This window comes from Acartia tonsa, chromosome 9 (genome assembly GCF_053477335.1).
Source record: "Acartia tonsa isolate MP-2025a chromosome 9, ASM5347733v1, whole genome shotgun sequence".
Lineage (NCBI taxonomy): Eukaryota > Metazoa > Arthropoda > Copepoda > Calanoida > Acartiidae > Acartia > Acartia tonsa.
In genome coordinates, this window is record NC_137268.1 from 38,629,365 (window position 1) to 38,647,937 (window position 18,573).

Here is an 18,573-nt window from a genome sequence, read left to right on the forward strand (position 1 = left end):
GAGGAGGGGGGAGTCAAATTTAATAACCCACCCCTCAAGAAAATAGTTATAAACCTTCCCGGGACCTATGAGAAGCTACCCTGTTAAGGAGAACCCGATCGGTTCAGCGGTTAGCGAGATCCTTCGGTACAAACAAACACACAGACACACAAACATCCTGTTACTTTAGTATAAGGATTGTTATCCTTGTTTTAAACAATTATTTCGATCGCTAATAATCAAAACAAACTTTACAACAATAGTTTATTTAAAACATACAAATAAAAACATAAATACAAACATTTATGAAAGTCTTTGGTTTACAGAACACCTAGCTATATTATTCCTATTTTGTACTTTTTAATAGCGAAGCTATATCATAATTAGAAATATCCGTCAATCCGTCTAAAAAGTTTGGATGGAAACGTGTTTTTTCTTATTCAAGATATATGGCTGAAATGTCATGTATATATTTATTTACATTATTATGGAACATAATTAAATATTAAACACCCATGGCGGTCAGACTGCTTCAAAACATCATTTTAGCCACTTTAGTATCTTATGCTGGAGGTTAAAATAAAGTTTCTTTCGTTCTCATGAATTTTTCATGTCTATAGATAAAAAACAATTAGCACTTTTATTTTATTCTCCAGTGTTTGGTCCGATTTATGCAATTTTTGTGGGTAATAGAAATAAAATTTCCAGTTTAATGAACATATATTCTTGTTGTTTGATACGCGGAAAGTGTCATGTGTGACGTCATAAAATTACCTCTGTTATCCATCTCTTTTTAGGGATTTCTTTTCTTACTTCTCTCATCCTTCCTCTTTAGACGTATTTTTATGACGTCACACATGGCACTTTCCGCATATCCATTGTTGTTTCTTTCGTGATATCTTTAAGTTTTAATATTCTTATTCTTTGCTACTTATGGATTTTGTTATCCTTGTTTTATTTTCAAGTACATTTCAAAGCATTTCATCAACAATTTTAGCTGCAGTGTACTGAATTTCTTGAATGTTGTGTTCTAACTCTAAATTTCTCCTAAAAAATATAAATATACTATAGCATTTTTAATAATTCATATGTAAATTTCTAAATTTATTTAAGACAAAGTTTTAATATCTTGTGATTCTTGATTTAGCAAAGAACCCAACCGTCTCCCCCCATTATTTTGAATTAAATTGAAAATAAGGGCGTGTAGTAGTTTTGTAGTTTTTACTTTATCATAGTACAGGAAAATCGGGAATAGACCCTTTCGTAACATCGCCCCATAAGGGGCGATTCGTCGAGTTTTTAAAATAGCTTTTTATAGGTTATTTTAGGTTATATTGGGTTAGGTGATTGCCCTACAGGGTTAGGTAATTTGGCCCCTGTGAAAAATGCGATGAATCACCCCGTAAGGTGTGATGTTACGAAAGGGACTATACCCGGAAAATCTTGTCCAACATCCAAGTTGGAATTATTTATCGATTGTTATACTTATATAATGAACAAGGTCTACAGCTTACTAAATATGTATTTCAAGTAATGGGCATATAAACAAGTAAACTGGTCAAGTTTTAGCTTTCTACAAATGCTACTATACTACTAATAATCCACATATGTTACATATACTCTCCTTAAATTTAAGCAAATTTAACAATGTGCTTTGTAAAGAATAAAGTTGAATTCTAAAAGAAAACTTAATTTGTGGATTTTATATACTAAAATTTCAATGTAGGTTAATGTAGGTTCAAATTGTACAGTTCTTCTTGTTCTGCTGGTTTCATTCTTGCCTTTGTTAGTTTTCGGATCTTGGAGTACTGGCGGCTGGAATTACAGCACAGTTTATATGCTAGGGCTAGCATTGCCCTAGGTCCCGCGTTTGCTAAAGTCAAACAGACACTTAACACAGTGACCACTAAGTTAGTCAGATTTATGGCTAATGCCAACAAGCAGATATACGTGGCATATTCTTTGATGATTTCCTGAATTTCTTGCCACAGATTGAGCTTAATTCTGTTCTCCAGATTTGTGAGGCTGTAGGTGGTTCGGGTTGGTTGGTTATGGCTGGAGCATTGTTCAGAGCCTAAGCATAGGCCTATCATTATTCTGTTTAAGGTGCTCTTCTTGTAGTTTGGGAAGGATTGGAGGGATTCCCAACTTTGGAGTTGAGTGGTTGTAAATATCGCTGATTCAGTGAGGTCCTCCATCTGGTAATTGTCTTCATTAACAAGGTGGTACGTTGGTGGTATTGGTGCCGGCCTGATATGTGGTTCTAAGCTAACAAATTTTCCCTCTCTGGTCTTGATTTTCATTGGATGATGGCTGGAACATAGGGTTGGTGTGCTGACATTTTGACTTAGTTTGGTTATAGGGTTTACAAACTGTCCATTGGTTAAAGGAATCTCCTCAAAACATGTGGTTTCCTCAGCAATGACTCCGTTTTTTAGTTGGCATTTGGTTAGATAGATTATGTCTCCATGTCGATGGATAAATTGATTGTCCTTTAGGTGTATCATCTTAGGTGTTTGGAGCTGTTGGTCACATATTTCCCTGAGTTGATTTTTGTTTGATTCAGTTATCCTGTTGTGCAGCATGTGGAGCTCATACTGCACCTTTGCAAGTATGTTGGCGGTGATATCCACATCTTCAGGATGGACAGCATTCAGGTAGGCTGCACCAGGGTCCAATGTTAAGAAAATATTATTCATGTTGGTTGACTGTATTCTTAGGCCACAACTTGTTGTAATATCTTCTGATTCATTTATTAGTAATTGGTGTTGATGATTTATATAGTGAGTACCCAGAATCGAATTCATTGGAAGGCTTTGTATGATTTCGAACTCGCAATGATTCTCTTCTATGGTCCAGATATAGGTGCCTTGAGTAGTAAAACATTCTCTGGAAGGAGCGTCACAGGATAAGGTGATGTGTTCCGAGGTAGATTCTATTTTGTTACCTTTCATCAAATATTCCTCATCCTCTACAGTGATGGTTACTTGTTGGATTTGAAGAGAGTCCTTTAGAATTCTACCTTCGTATCTATAATCTTCGCCTTCACAGGCAATGTTGCTGGAGGAGGTTTTCATATTGCCTTTGGAAACATAGTTAAAGAAGTTGATGGTGTTGATATCAATTTGTCTTTTGATTCCAAACAGAGACTCTGGGGTTTGATGACCATGGTACATATAGCGGCACTGGGCTGGTGTGATCTGGACTGGTATTTGAATTTCAGGGGGTATAGCTACTTTTAAGTGGGACCATGCCCCACAAAAGTATGTAAAGGTGCTAACAGAAGCAGCACATTTGTAGCCTTTCAGCCGTTGTACAGTTTGTTTTTCAAGTAGATACACCTGTTGGGGAGCTGTGTCTGGTTGTAGCTTGGCATTGTCACAAGCAACTGTTGCATCATACTCTTGTATGTTGGTGGGCTGGTGACAGTCCCAGTAACTTATTGTGTAGGCACTGGCCTTTGTCACCAATAAGAATATGAATATACTTTTCATCATTTAGTCTTGTCCATGCTGGAGATAGTTGATAGACTGATTTAAAACTTATGTGCAACACTGGGCTAGTTGCTTTCTAAAACTTTGAAAACAGGCCAGTTGTTGTGATGGAAAGCAGATTAGGTGAAATTATCTGGTCAAATATGATGTACAGCATATCAGGTAGCATCTTCTGGTCAAATGTGATGGAAAGCAGGTAGAGTTTAGAAGGCAGGTCATTCCAGAATTTTCTGGGCAACATAGGCACAATTTCTGGTCAGCAATCTTATTAGGATTGTATTTAACAGCATGTTTCAAGATGTTCTGTAAACTAATATGAACCTAATTTGATTAGCATAAATTATATATATAGGAACATGAAGCAGCAATTTTTTTTTCTAAAGTTCTTTTGCTAATCGCTGTCCTCCTCTAAAGCTTCTGTGTAGTCATCGAATGTAAGTGCTGCTTTTTTCCTAGGAGCAAGTGGTTCCTGAACTTTTTCTTCTTCCCTGAGTCTTATTAGACCCCTGGTATGAGGTCTTTTTCTTTCCTCACTAGCTGCAGGCCTATCTTCCATTACCTTTCTCTTGGTTTGTTCACTAGGTAGAAGGATTGGTTTACTGGCCACTTGCTGGCCTCTTGAGGGTGCAGCTGTAGAAGGGATAGATGCAGGGACAGTAGGAACAGAAGGTGCAGGAACAGTTGTCACTATGTCAACAATTTCAGGTATAGTTTCATCAGTAGGGTATTCAGTTGTTATGTTATCTTGTGGTATATTGTAGACTGCTGGACCTTGTATTTCTTCTACTAGAGGGTCCAGATCATCCTCATCCTCCCACTGGGCTGGAATGTTACCTTTAGGAACATGGCCTTGTACTGGTTTAAGCCTTGATATATGTACTGTGTTAGCTTTGTTGTTGCGATCAACAATGGTTACCAGTACCTTGTTGACTAGTTTTGTAACTTTGAAAGGACCAATCCACATTCTTGTAAGTTTGGGAGATTTGTCTTTAACGTTCCTACTGGTGAAAAACCAAACCTTATCACCTTCTTTAAACTTGTGGTCTTCATTACCATAGAGTTCGCCATTTCTTCGTATGGTTTGTTTTTGCTTGTCCAAAACAAATTTGTAAATATGATTGTACCTCCTTTCCATGTTCTGTACTTCTTCCAAAGGACTGGTAGGAGTTTGTTCTGGGGATTTGATTATCAGATCTATGGGTAGTGATAATTCTCTTGACAAAAATGAGGCAGCAGGTGTCACTCCTGTTGCTGCGCATAATCTCGTGTTATATGCAAACATAAGCAATGTTATATATTTGTCCCATTGTCTCTCTTCCCTGGGGAGAATTGTTCTGATGAGACCATTGAGGGTACGATGCATACGTTCGATTGGGTTTGAGTGTGGATTGTATGCAGGACCTTGTAGTGTTTTGATTCCAAGTCTTTGTAACAGTGCTTGAGTAATCTTACTGGTAAATTCTAAGCCTTGATCAGAGTGTATGCGGGCTGGTGGTCCAAAATAGTTGATCCAGGAGGTGATAATTCCTTCTACTACTGTTGCTGCTGTTTTATTAACCAATGGTACTATTGCTGCATAGCGACTGAAGCCATCCATAAGGGTTAGACAGTATTTATGCTGCCTTTCAGTCACTGGCATAAGCCCAATAAGATCCACAAACAGCATCTGGTTAGGGTAACCATATTGATGGGGGTAGTGTGTCCCCTGCTTAACATTTATCTTGTTGGTTTTCTGTAAACATGTGTTGCAGGTGTTCACCCTATTACGGACATCTTGCAAGATTCCTGGATAAAAAAATCTTAGTGAGATTCTTGATGCGGTAGGTATTATACCCCAATGGCCCACTACATCATTGTGGCAACTGAGGAAGACATCTTGTCTCAATGCTTCTGGCACTAGGATCTTTTGGAGGTCTCCTTTCCAATGTTTCACCTGCTGAATTAATACCCCGTCAGTCCTTTTTTGTAGTGTGTTCAATATATTGTAGTACACCTGAAGATCCTTTCTTGCCTTTGTTACATCCTTCTTGTCTGGCTGGCTCTCTAAACAGAGACTGACAGTGATTAGGACAGGATCTCTTTCTTGCTGTTCTCTTATGTAGGTAGGACTTAATGGTGTATTAATAGGCTCTTCTGCATTGGGTGCTTCTAAGGCAAAGATAGCTCGGTTGAATTCGTCTTGCTCTGTTTTTTCCACTGCATCAGGAGGAGCATGATTAAGTGTCCTACATAAGGCATCAGCTGCCTGATTTGCAGCACCTTTTATGTGTTCCACAGTAAAGTTAAAACCTTGGAGGTATTCGAGCCACCGCACCATGAGAGCATTGGTAGGCTTAATGGTTTTTAGGTGACATAGATAAGAACTATCTGTTCTGGCTACAAATTCTGAATATCCAAGAATTTGGCTAAATTTGCGCACAGCAAACACTAATGCTGCAAGTTCTCCTTTGATGGAAGAATAGTTTTTTTCTGCAGTAGTGGTAGTTCTACTGCTAGCTGCAAGGAACACTTCTTTTCCATTTTGCTTTTGGCTCAGTGTGGCTCCAAAACCAATACGGCTATAATCAGTGGTGATTATAAATTTACTAGCTGCTGGCCCATAATCAGGGGGGTGTCTAATTGGTTTTTCAGCGAATAGTTGCTTTAACTGGGTGAATTCTGCCTCCAGCTCATCATTCCATTCCAAATCTTCAGTGTTTCTTTGTTGATTTAGAAGGTTGGTTCGTTGGGAGTAGTTTGGGATGAATCTGGAATAGTAACATGTAAATCCTAGGAACCTTTGGACATCTTTTCCCTTCATTGGTCTTGGCCACTGGAGGATGGAGGACACATACTGATCATCCATCATTATGCCCTTCTTGGAGATAATGAACCCCAGGTATTTACACTGTTCCTGAAAGAGATTTGTTTTCTCTGGATTCAGGCGTATACCTGCTTTGGTATAGGCAGAAAATGTCTCATCCAGACATTTTAAATGTTCTTGCAGTGTTATACTGTGAATTAGTGTATCATCCAGGTAGCTGCTCACTTGATCCGGGGGTAAGCCTTGTGCAACCAATGCAACCAAGCGACTATAGATACCGGGCGCAGCCTGCAAGCCAAATGGCATTCTGCAAAAATTAAACAAACCTTTTGGACTGATAAAGGCTGTGAGAGGTTTGCTGTCCTCGGCCATCTTTACACTATAATAAGCTGATATTGCATCAAGACAGCTGTAAATCTTCTTTCCAGCTGCATTTTCTAACATCTGGGTTATGTTGGGCAGAGGATGGGCATTTTTCTCGCACAAATCATTTAACAACCTGTAATCTACACACCAGCGCAGTTGACCATTTTTCTTCCTGACGCATACAAGGGGACTTGCCCAAGGGGATTCACTGGGTTCAATTATTTCATCTTTAATCATCTGCTTAATTTGAGTATCTAGATCTTTAGCCAAGGCGGGGTGAAGAAATCTGGCTTTGCACCGGACAGGTTCTACAGATTTATCTTTGAGTTTGAGTTTGCATTCTATAAGATCTGTGCAACCAGGTGTTCTGGAATTGTTGAAAACTTGAATATGCTTTTTCAGTAACTGCAGCAACTTCTTCTTGATTTTAGGATTGTCCCTTAGCACTTGATTTTCCTCAATCCTCAATAGCTTAGCTAGTTCCTTGACTGTTAACTCTTTATAATCAGCTGCTTCTTCAGACTTCTCATCCATACCCATGTTGTTGATCCCTGGCAATTCTATTGGTTCAACTGTAGATTCAGTGAACCTGTGGGAGGGACTCAGTTGTATGGTTTTATCACTAGGATTTATGAAGTACATTTCCAGTTTATTGTTATGAACAGGAAAAATACCTTCAGGTTTATGTTTTTAATAAATCTAGCCTGAGTAGCTAAAGCTTCAATCTTGTTTCCCCTCTGACCAGGATCTACTGTACAATGAACAAGTTTAACCGAGTTAGGAGGAATAGATGTTGTGGCAGGAGTCATCTTGATAAGTTGGACTTCATCCATTCCCTGGATACAAGGTTCTGTGTTCATAAGCAATTGTGATATTAAGAAGGTTTTGTTCTTGAGTGTAAGATGATATGCATTCTTGTCAAATGCTAGTTTCACATCATTCTGCTGAAGGAAGCACTTACCAATGTTTAATGGAGTTGACAGGTTATCCACTACCAATAATTTGGGTATAACCAGTTCCACAGTGTTCTTGCCCTCAGCCAACTTCATTGTTACCGGGCCAGTTTCTCCTACAATCTCTATTATCTTCTTATTTGCAGTGTGGACAGCTGGTAGTTTGGTTGGTTTAATTGGCAGTTTCAACTTCTTGCACCAGCTGTCTGAAATAGCTGCTTCAAAATGTGCAATAGTATTACCCGAATCAATGAGGAATGGGGTTGGAACATTGTTGAGAAATAGTGTGCAGGGAGGTTTTGGGTGTATTGCAGAGATCTGGGCTCCTGTTTGTGAGGGGTTTGTGGCAGGAGCCTGACCTAGAACCCCCAGGAGTTTTCCGCATCAAATTCATCTACTTCACCATTTTCTTCTATACAGGAGATATTCTTCTTTTCTTTGTTGTCCTTGTAGCAGTCTTTTGTATTATGAGTCTTGGTCTTACACTTTTTGCAGAATTTCTTGTCCTTTACTTGGTCAGTAGGTTTGGCTCTGGGCTGGAAACCCTTGGTATTTGCAGGTTTGTAGGGTTGAGAACCAGTTGTAGTATTTAGAGCATTTTTCCGTTTCTTGGAATAACAATCCACGGCTCTGTGGCCGTTCTTTTTGCAATAAAAGCATTTCACATCCATCTGGCTGATTTCCATAGCATCTTTGTCTACGTAGTCATGTTGTGGAACATCCACCCCTAGGCCCTGGGACTCTTGGTGAAGGCCCAGTCGTACAGCTTCAAGTTCTATGGCAACAGCTTCTTGCATGGCCTTGAGGTAGGCTGCAAAATCAGCAAAAGTACGTCCTAGGAGGCGGTATTTTAGTTTTGGATTTTGAAGGCTTCTAAGATTTGTATCAATAAATATACTGAGACTTGAATTTGTACCTTCAACACTCCTCAGGTAGAGTTGATAATGTCTCGTAGAATATGTTATTGGGTCCTCATTGGCATCTTGCTGGAGAGCCCGAAATCGCTCTAAAAACACATTCAATGAGGTGGTTGGTAGGAACAGGCCCTTTAAATCAGTTTCATATTCACTGAATGTGTATCCAGGAGTAGCTAATTTGCCTTCCAGATAGGCAGCACTTGAACTGGCCTTCCCCTTTAGGGAGTGAAACAACAGAAGGAGTTTTTTCCTATCATCATTTATTTCATTAAACAAGAAATAAGTTGATAGCTTCAACAGGTGAGTCCTAAATTCTGTATCATCCACATCTGTGCAAGTTCCAGCAAACGTAGGAAAAGGCAGAGAAATTCTGGAAGATGCAGAAATTGCAGGATCTGGCATTTTGTTGCAGGAAGTTTACACAATATCCCAGGAGGCAATGTGCATAAGATCAGTGTCACTCAATATCTTGCTTTTGTAGCAAGCAAAGAGAATAAAAGGAAAGCTCTCAATATCCTGCCTAGCAAGCAAAGAGAATAAAAGGAAAGCACACTGAAAAGAGTGTATTTCTGACACCACTTATAATGAACAAGGTCTACAGCTTACTAAATATGTATTTCAAGTAATGGGCATATAAACAAGTAAACTGGTCAAGTTTTAGCTTTCTACAAATACTACTATACTACTAATAATCCACATATGTTACACTTACCTTCGTTGGAAAACATAGACAATAGTAATTCCAATAATTATGACGACAATGAAGCCAAATAGAAAAGCCAGGGTTAACCATCCCACCATCCACTCGTGCTCTCCTGAAAAGTTTAATTATTTTATATTTTTAGAATAATGATTCCTATGACAACAAGGTACAATGCTATTAGTGATGCATCTCTATTATCAAGTTTTAAAAATATTTTCTGCTTATTAAGGGCTAACAAGTAAGTCCCTTAATTTCATGTAGGGAGGGAACATTGAACTGTAAATCATTTTGGTACTCTAAAGTTTTAAAATCGCGATTTTCATTCATTGCATTGGCTTAAAAAATTTGAGGACTTAAGCTAAATCTTGCTTGGTTGATAAAAAATAAAAGCATCCAAACTTTTTTCACAAATAATATTAAAATACAGTAGGTATTATTTTATTTAGCATAATTGGAAATGTACAACGATTTATAGTCCCTGATTTCCCTGCTTAATAGGAAGATTCCCCCCCTGGGACTACTGGCGCAGTATACTACCTGGTTGTTCAATAACGTCAGATGGAAATCTTTCATTTTTCTTTATCTTTTGGTACTTTTGAGAATCTCCCTGCAAGGAAAAAAGAATTACATTCTTAAAACATAAACTTGTTTTTTAAATACCTAAATTTTATATTACAACTATGACAACATCCATAAGTAGCGAAGCACAAAATATTATAGATTAACTAATGGTCAAAGTACGAAAGGGAGAAAATTTGAAAATAAAGACAAAAATATGATAGTTAATTAAAAATCTCGAAACCTTTGTATATGTCATTATACAAAAATGTCTTTCTTTCGTAGCATGACCAATAGACAGACCGAAAAAGTAAATTACACACTGGATAGTCATTGGTACAGGAATCTTCATAAAAATTTCAGCTGTATATCTTGAATCGCAGCTGAGATACCCTATTTCGATTTTCTTAGGGGGAAGAATGAATATTTCAGATTATAGAGTAGTCCCAATATTAAAAAGTGTACTTACAGAAATATCTCTTGAAAAGGGAATCACATGAACAATTCCTTAAAAATATTTTCCTATTATTTCACATTATCTAATTTAAACCATTAAAGGGGGAGGGGGGGGGGGGTGAGATAGTAAAGCAGCAATCTAAAATTACATATGTTTTTTTTAAAAGAAGTTGTATCAACTTTTTTTTTATAGCTAGCCGGTCCTTTTAGTAAGTAGTAGATGTAAAATTTTTCATAGAATTCAGATATGCAATCGGTTTTTTGTAGACCTCTTATTTTTTAAGTAATTTAAGTTTAAAAAAAAAAAATTAAGTCGATTTTAAGGTACTAAAATGCAACAAAAAAAAAGAAAGAAAATGGCCATTATGAACAAAAATAGTAAGATCTTTAATTTGACACCTTACTTTTTCAATTCTGTCAGGTAATTATTGAAAAAATCGATTTTTTTAAACCCACGAGAATAAAAACTTTGAACTCAATTTTATCATTTCACAAGTAAAAAAATATGGGTTCATATATACCTTTAGAATCAGAAAAATATTACGAATCCATTGTAAGCAAAATTGGAAAAAAATGTTTACAATATAGTATATAAACTACAATAAAAGGAATTATATGAAAATATCATATTATATTGTACAGGCAACGTCTTAACTTTTGAATTGGGTATAAAAATGGGAAGGGGGTATAGAGGGGGTAAAGAGGGGGTAAAAAAGGGAAGACGATAGTGTTGCCAGAACAAAAAATACAATTGGCCATTTTTATATTTTTTTATTTTTTTCCTTTTTTTCAATTTTGCTTACAATGGATTCGTAATATTTTTCTGATTCTAAAGGTATATATGAACCCATGTTTTTTATGTCTGTTTGAGAAAATATTTAGGTCTAAAGTTTTTATTAAACCGAGGTTAAAAAAATAGATTTTTTCAATAATTACTCAACAGAATTTTAAAAGTAAGGTGTCAAATTAAAGATCTTACTATTTTTGTTCTTACTGGCCATTTTCTTCTTTTATTTTGTTGCGTTTTAGTACCTTAAAACCGACTTAATTATTTTTTAAAAAAACTTAAATTACTTAAAAAATAAGAGGTCTACAAAAAAAACCGATTGCATATCTGAATTCTATGAAAAATTTTACATCTACTACTTACTAAAAGAACCGGCTAGCCATAAAAAAAAAGTTGATACACCTTCTTTTAGGCGAGTGTGTATTCTCTTAGGAGATTGAAATAAGTTCCCCAAAATTAGACATAATAAGCTTATCTGTATCTGTAAAGGGGAAGTATATCAGCCCATCAGTAAGCGAGATCTTTTGATACAAACATTTCAGAAAAACATCCTGCCTCTTTTATATAAGAATTTACACCATACTTTATGATTTAAAAAATATATTCAAACCATCACTTTTTCTTATAAATTTGAAATAAAAGCACATTACCTCTATGGTGAACAATTAGCTTTACTTGTGATATCATATCATGATTTGTCATGTTCAAATAATATTTGCTTCTAAAAAAAGTTAAGGTAAACTCAATGGATTATTATTTGGATCTTACAACAGGTTACGTAACAATCCCTCCATCCACCACATCTACCCAATTCCACCCTCCCCTTCTACTGGATGAACGAACTGGCCAATGTTAGCAACCTAAATGGACGACAATTTTTACCCTTTCATAATTCTCCTAAAAAAACGTAAGAGATTGCAACATGGATGCACAAAAAAATCAGTGATGGACAAACAGACACAGTAAGTTGTATAACAGATGTTCAGTTGTATTAAAAAATAAAAAAGAGAATATCGAGACATCATAAAAAACAATCACAAAAACTGTAGAAAGCCTATTTTCTTAAAGCACCAAAAATAAGAAGAAGCAGCCGAAAGAATCACGGACAGACTTTTAGACGGACGAACAGACAATGAGAATTATACATCATAACCATTGAAAGTATTAAAAGAAACATTTAAGTAATATAGCTGAAGTGTGTATTGTGAATGTCTTCTTACTTGTACTTAGTTTGGAAATAATTGCTGAAACCAAGTGAACAAAAACTGTATACCTATTTTTCATTTAGTTTAGTCATAAATTAGCCTATTTGGTGGTTTCTTTAAAAGTGCATAGTTGAGCACAATAAACCCCCTTCTCCTTTATTTTGAAATCAATTGAAAACAAGGGGATGAGGTTTCGTTTTTTAATTTTTCTTTTTAGGTTAGGTTATATTGGGTATTGATTTGCCCTGCATGGATACGACCCACAAGGGATGGGTGTAGGGAAATACTACCCATTCCCTTATTTTCTATCTATTTTTAAAATATGGAGAGGGTCAGTGCTTAATAGGCACCTCAGCTATATGATTTACCTAAATAATCCAAGATCTGTAAAATTTGAGTCCACAGCTTCCTACAATTATATTAGAACATTTATATTGAATTTTGTAAAATTAAGAATCTATTTGATGAGAGAAGAAATGGGAAAGAAAACCCCTAAAAAAGAGACGGATAATTCCTCATTTCTATTACGTCACATGGCTGATTTTAAAGACAATTTGTCTGCTACTTAAAAAATTTTTTCATTGTGTAAAATAAATAATAATTCGAAAGAAGGCTGTACAATCTTTTTTAATAATATTTTATTCTGTAGCTTATGGCTGAGAAATGTGGTGGAGGTAACCTTTCCCAAATTAGTTATAAACCTTTCCTGGACCTATACGAATCTTTACAGTAAATGAGACCCATATTAATCCAGCGGTTAGCGAGATCCATTGCTACAGACAGACAGACATCCTGATACTTTTTATTCTCTTTAAAAAAATTTTATGAACTGTTTACCTCCCAAGCTTCTATTGACATATTATAATCTGATTCGCCAGGAAATAAACTAAAAAACAAAAATATATATGTGTAATGTTTTGTAAACTTCTAATCCTTTATAACAAAAAAAAATTATTAAGAATCCCCAAAAATATGTTGCAGTTAAACAAAATTTAAATTTGATTTTTTACTTTTTTTGTTATAGTTATAGAAATTCTTTTCTAGTATGGCTTCGGAACCGCTTAATGTCCACTGAATTAGAACCGGCTCTCAGCCATACTGAAAGATCATTTGAACCATTGTACTAGAGACGAACATTAAAATAAAAATCAGAGAATTATTGTTTTTATTTTTTTAGTTTTAAAATCCGCTGAAAACTGTCTCTAATACGATACTATTCTACTAATCTGATAAATTCAAATTGATGTAAAATATCTTATCATAATGTGTTACCTTACAGTATTGTTATAGGAATCAGTAATATTCCAGTAAATATCTTCACTTCCAGGGGCGGGGTATAGTTCTACCCCCGTCTGAAATACATTAAAGGTTAATTTCTAGCTCTTATATTTTATTATCACCTAAAATCTATTTGAATTTGATAAAAATCTGCTATGGCAAAGGTGTTCCGAAGGGTGTAGTATATCCTCATTAAAGGAAAATTTATTATTCATATTTTCTTGTCAAAGGCTTGACTAAAGTCAAACATACTCTAAATCCAAGTTATAAAGGTGTGTTCATTTATGTAGAGATCCCGTAAAACACGTTTTTTTTGTGTACATTTAGAAATATTTATTTATATTGTTTGTGAATTTTTACAGTTTATTTTTTCTATCAATATTTAAGTTTTTTAAAATTATTTTGTTCTTACCACTACAGGATTTTTGTTTGCTCTGTTAGTGGGTCTTGGAAGATCTGTGAGAAATCCAGATAATTGTATTCTGTCCTAAAAATATGATCAACCTTATAATGTCAATATTTGACATGTGAGGCTCGGCAGTAGCCTGTAAGCTTCAATTTTTACAATTTTACTAAATCAGCCCGAAGTCTAAACATGACCCAAATATGGCAATTCCTTATTTCAAAAAAAATTGTAAGGCATCAAAACGTGATTAAATTTAAGGCTTTGTCACGGCTGACGCGCGGCTGACGAGCCTTGGTTTTAGAGCTCTGGAGAACTTACAAGGGGGTCTTTCTAACATAGATAGATAGAATATCTAGGATTGCATTAATCAATAACAAATGGATTTATTATTGCTTGGATCTTACTACAAATTTTCATACCCTTTCCTAAAGTGAACCTTGTAGCGTGCTAAAATCTCACCCATCCCAAACCTTTACACCATCCAAACCTACGGACCAATCAATGACAGTGGAACTAGCAAGCTAAATTGACGACAATTTTACTCCTGTCATAATATCCACATATATTCTACATCCATTCTATAACCAGTCATTTGAAAGATTCAGAAAACTTTATCTCACCCAAAATAAGACTTTTCCATTTTTTTCTCATGTCATAGTTCAGTTTTATCTTGATATTATTGAAATAATGTAAATTCTATTTTAAAATATTCATATTTCAAGTATATCATAAGTACTCAATACCAAAAATTAAATTTAGATTTTTTATTATTAGTAGCGTAACTATTAACAATTCAATATGTATCTCCGTCATGCTATGGATAAATGTGATTTTCTCGCCTGCTATTTAAGATACTCGGCTTGTTTTCATTGTAATGATTTCCTATACCAATGGGCATCTCGTAAATAATTTACTTGTTCCGTCTTTCATGTCAGAAAAATATAAATATTAGGGTTGGGCCGGATATCCGGTCTGGCCGGTTATCGGGCCGGATATCCGGTCATTTTCAATATTCGGCCGGATACCGGATATTTCAACTATCAAGGTACATGATATCCGGCTGACTTTTGACGCCGGATATCCGGTAATTTGCCGGATATCGAACGTTGGCCAGATGTCCGGTAGGAAACGGATATCCGGCATTATAAACCAGCTGGATATCCGATATCCGGCCAAAAAAGTATCCAGTCCAACCCTAATAAATATTAAACATTTTAAACATTATTCTTGTATAGTCACCACCACTCTTTAAATAACTTTGTCTGTATTTCCTTCACTGATTTTTTTGTGGTACGCTTATTATGGATGTTTTCATCCCGGCTAAATTCTTACCAATAAAACTTAAAGTATAAATGAATAACCTAAATAACTATCTGGATCCAGTGTTAAAGACCCTTTTCGTCTGCTAGCCAATTGCTTTGTGCTCTTTTGTAGCGACTAGGCTGTGTTAATATTCCCGACGTTAATGGCTAAAATTCAAAGACCCAATTGAAAGTTGGTACAAGGTCCACGGGGCGGGGACATACATTTATTTAACCCCTTCCCTATCTATTGCCTTACTTTAATTTCTTACCGAATTCGAGCTGCTGGCACAAGAAAAGATATCATCTTTTTGTGGGAAAGTGATTCTTAAGAAGATAGAACCAGTCATTTGTCTTAGTGTGGAATTGTATTCATACCTATAATTAAATAATACATTTTATAATTATTTTCTAAGTAGGAAGCTAATCTACAATATACTTTCTGTCTGTTTCTAGGGATTACATAGCAACTCTGCAAGTATTAAAGCTTTGAGTTTTGTGATGCTTTAAAAAAAGATTGTCAAGTTCAGGTACCCTTTTATATAAGTAACGGGTTGACCGTCTGTCTGTGGGTACCTAAAGACATCTCTCACCGATATGTTACTTGTTTACAGTATAACTTCCATTGATGGTTTATAACTAATTTGGGGAGAGTTACGCCACACTTCTTAGGGAAATCATTACCCCAATTTGTTTTCTTTCCTTGGAGAGTTGACTTACTCCTCCCCTAACCCTCAAGTGCCCCTTCAGGACTCTAGGGTCGTAACTGATAGTGTTCTAGGAAGAGATGAAGAATCTCCATAAAGACTTATAAACGAAAAAAAAGTAACATGGTTTGAAAGATATAGAAAACATCCAATACATTGCTTTCAAAACATTGAAAATTTTTAACATTTTAGTTTTAAAAAGAACAAAAAAAAAACGTTGGGAGGGTCGAGGTACCCTCCTTAAAAATAGTTAAAAATCTTATAAGGTAGAGACACACAGACAGACATGCTGTTACTATCATATGAGAATATCTAAATATATCATTTACCTAACTTCTTGTGTTAAAGTTTCATTATCTAACGTCCAAATAATTTTATCGTTTTCATCTGCGTTTTCTATGGTACAACTGAACAAGGAACCTTCAAGTGCAAATTTTTTAGAATAATCTCATTTATCATAGATGACTACATCCATGTGTAGCAAAACAAAAAAAGAAATAATAGACTGACAAACCGACAAAAAAGTTACAATGCAGATGTTCAGTAGTAACGAAAATATACTTGTACATAAAGTGCATGATGAGTACTAATAATCCCCCCCCCCCCACTCCAACTTATTTTCAATATAAATTTTATAAAAGGTGGGAGGTAATTTTTTTCTTTTTCTATGCCATGCGGGGTCTTGTTTACATGCAGCTCCCTAGGGGCAACCAAGTACCCAGTATGATCTCACCTATCTGACCCAATAGAAAAACACGAAACATAATTAATTAAAAATCAATAGACCTTAAAATAAAATCTAATGCAATTTTACCAAGCTAATCGCATCGTTTTATAAACAGCTTTCCGCAAATGTTAAAATAAAAGATTATAAGATTCAAACCAGTTAGCCACGAGGGGCTGAAGGCCCCCGGGTAACAAAACTGGTATTAATTTAATGATTTTTATTTTAATATTCCTGGAAAATTGTCTGTAATAGGATGCTGTACATGATTTTTTAGTATGGCTGAGGACTGGCTTTAACCCAGCGGATATTATTCGGCTTCAAAGCTATACTGAAAATGAAAAACAAATACAACTTTACAACTTGTAAATTGATGTACTTTGAAACTATTGATGTTAAACTTTTTGTGATGAAAGAAAATATAAACATAAACAAAATTTCCAGTATTGCTTCGAAACTAATTAACAACCGCTGGATTAGAACCGGTTCTCAAAAAATTAAGTTTCGTATCTTTTTACAGACAATTTTCATGAGTAATGAAATAAAAAAATATAAAAAGAATACTAATTATTAAGCCTGGGCCTTAGGTCTTTTGGGGCCAACTAAACGGGAATTAATCCTATATTTTTTTACTTCACTATCCGCGGAAAGCTGTCTATAATGCGTTTCGATAAATAACTGAGTATTCTTAATTCTAAAATTCCTTTATTAATCTCTATTTCTCCGGATTTGTTTCTTGGATCAAATTGTATACTTGAATCACCTAAAATAATGGATATATTATTACTTAGATGTTACGAAGTGAAACTCGCAGCGGGCTAAAATACCAGTACCCCCTTTATCATATCCTCTCTCCTCCTACTGGATGAACGAACTGACCAATAATTGAGTTTTATTTTAGCAACCTAAATTGACGATAAATATCACTTCCTAAAATATATTATTTAAAGCGAAGTATTTCTATATTAATGATCTGCCAGTTAAAGTGTAACGGATCAGTTATGTCGCAGCTGTGGTGGAGTGTGGACCCTACAGAACTTCTCCTGTGATGGGCTGAATTTTTTCAGCTTGTCTTATGCAGTCAGCTCAAAATTGAAATGGGTTAAAAAAATGTATAAGAGCCCAGTGAAGCATAGAGTTGTGAGAATATTAAAACCATCAAGAAGAAATTTCCACATACCAAAACCATTCAATGAACGTCAGCTTTTGTTCTAATTCATCATTTTCAAAAAAAAAAAATCCTAGTTTCCCGCCTGAGAAAGTAGGGATTTAAAATCCCCCTACCCTTTCTGCAGAAGTAACCCCCTTCCATCACATTCTTCTTCTCCAGCTTGACCGACGACGCACAATAGTTGGCGTGTAATTTGAATCCCAGCATCTCTATAATACATATCACACTATGGGTATATCTTGGAATTTAAAACAAATTAGGTTAGAGATTACTAATTTGTTCTTGACATAACTCCTGATCTTTCAGTATTAATCTCTTGGTTACATTCATGCCAGGCACTAGCCATTTTTTATGGATAAAGGGTTTCTTAATTGAAGCTTTGGCGTCTTGCTGTCGACGACTTGCAGTTTCCTGACACTTTCCTCTTCAAATTCAAAGTCATGGTAATACTGCAGAAGAATTCAGCACTGAGAGAAGCATTGATATTTCTTTGTGGATCATGTATATAGTGTAAAAATTGACAATAGTAAACTTCATTTACATCAAAGCAGACGGTTTTCCTCCATCTTTATTTCTGTGGAATCTTGACTACATCAATTTAAAGAACATATCTACTTGAAGAATAACATAAATGTATTTAACTACAAATCTATTATCCCATTGATAATCATAATTATTATCTCTATTATATATGTCCACCACCCATGCAAAGTAACATGGGGACATTATTATTTGTTTTGGTATATGTTTACCATTAACATTATT

At 35.4% G+C, this 18,573-nt stretch overlaps 1 protein-coding gene across 1 annotated transcript; it reads right to left on the bottom strand.

The window, feature by feature from the left end:
• Positions 1-318: 318 nt before the first annotated feature.
• On the bottom strand, positions 319-17,404 carry LOC145328892 (uncharacterized). The gene is made up of 12 exons (XM_080172829.1): positions 17,340-17,404; positions 16,243-16,332; positions 15,479-15,584; positions 13,912-13,986; positions 13,494-13,573; positions 13,059-13,107; positions 12,590-12,630; positions 11,667-11,737; positions 10,243-10,280; positions 9,753-9,822; positions 9,225-9,327; positions 319-1,026 (listed from the first exon to the last, which is right to left on the bottom strand). The coding sequence occupies exons 3-12, from the start codon at positions 15,554-15,556 to the stop codon at positions 951-953; spliced, it is 681 nt and encodes a 226-aa protein (XP_080028955.1). The 5' UTR covers positions 15,557-15,584; positions 16,243-16,332; positions 17,340-17,404; the 3' UTR covers positions 319-950.
• Between the last annotated feature and the right edge of the window lie 1,169 nt (positions 17,405-18,573).

What these genes read in the sequence shown, in the direction of transcription:
- LOC145328892 (XM_080172829.1), bottom strand. Translation starts at nt 15,556, where the DNA reads ATGACTGGTTCTATCTTCTTAAGAATCACTTTCCCACAAAAAGATGAT. An exon ending in CAAACAAAAATCCTGTAGTG is followed by an intron (nt 13,574 to 13,911) that starts GTAAGAACAAAA and finishes AATGTATTTCAG; the next exon opens with ACGGGGGTAGAACTATACCC. An exon ending in TGTCAATAGAAGCTTGGGAG is followed by an intron (nt 12,631 to 13,058) that starts GTAAACAGTTCA and finishes ATATAATTGTAG; the next exon opens with GAAGCTGTGGACTCAAATTT.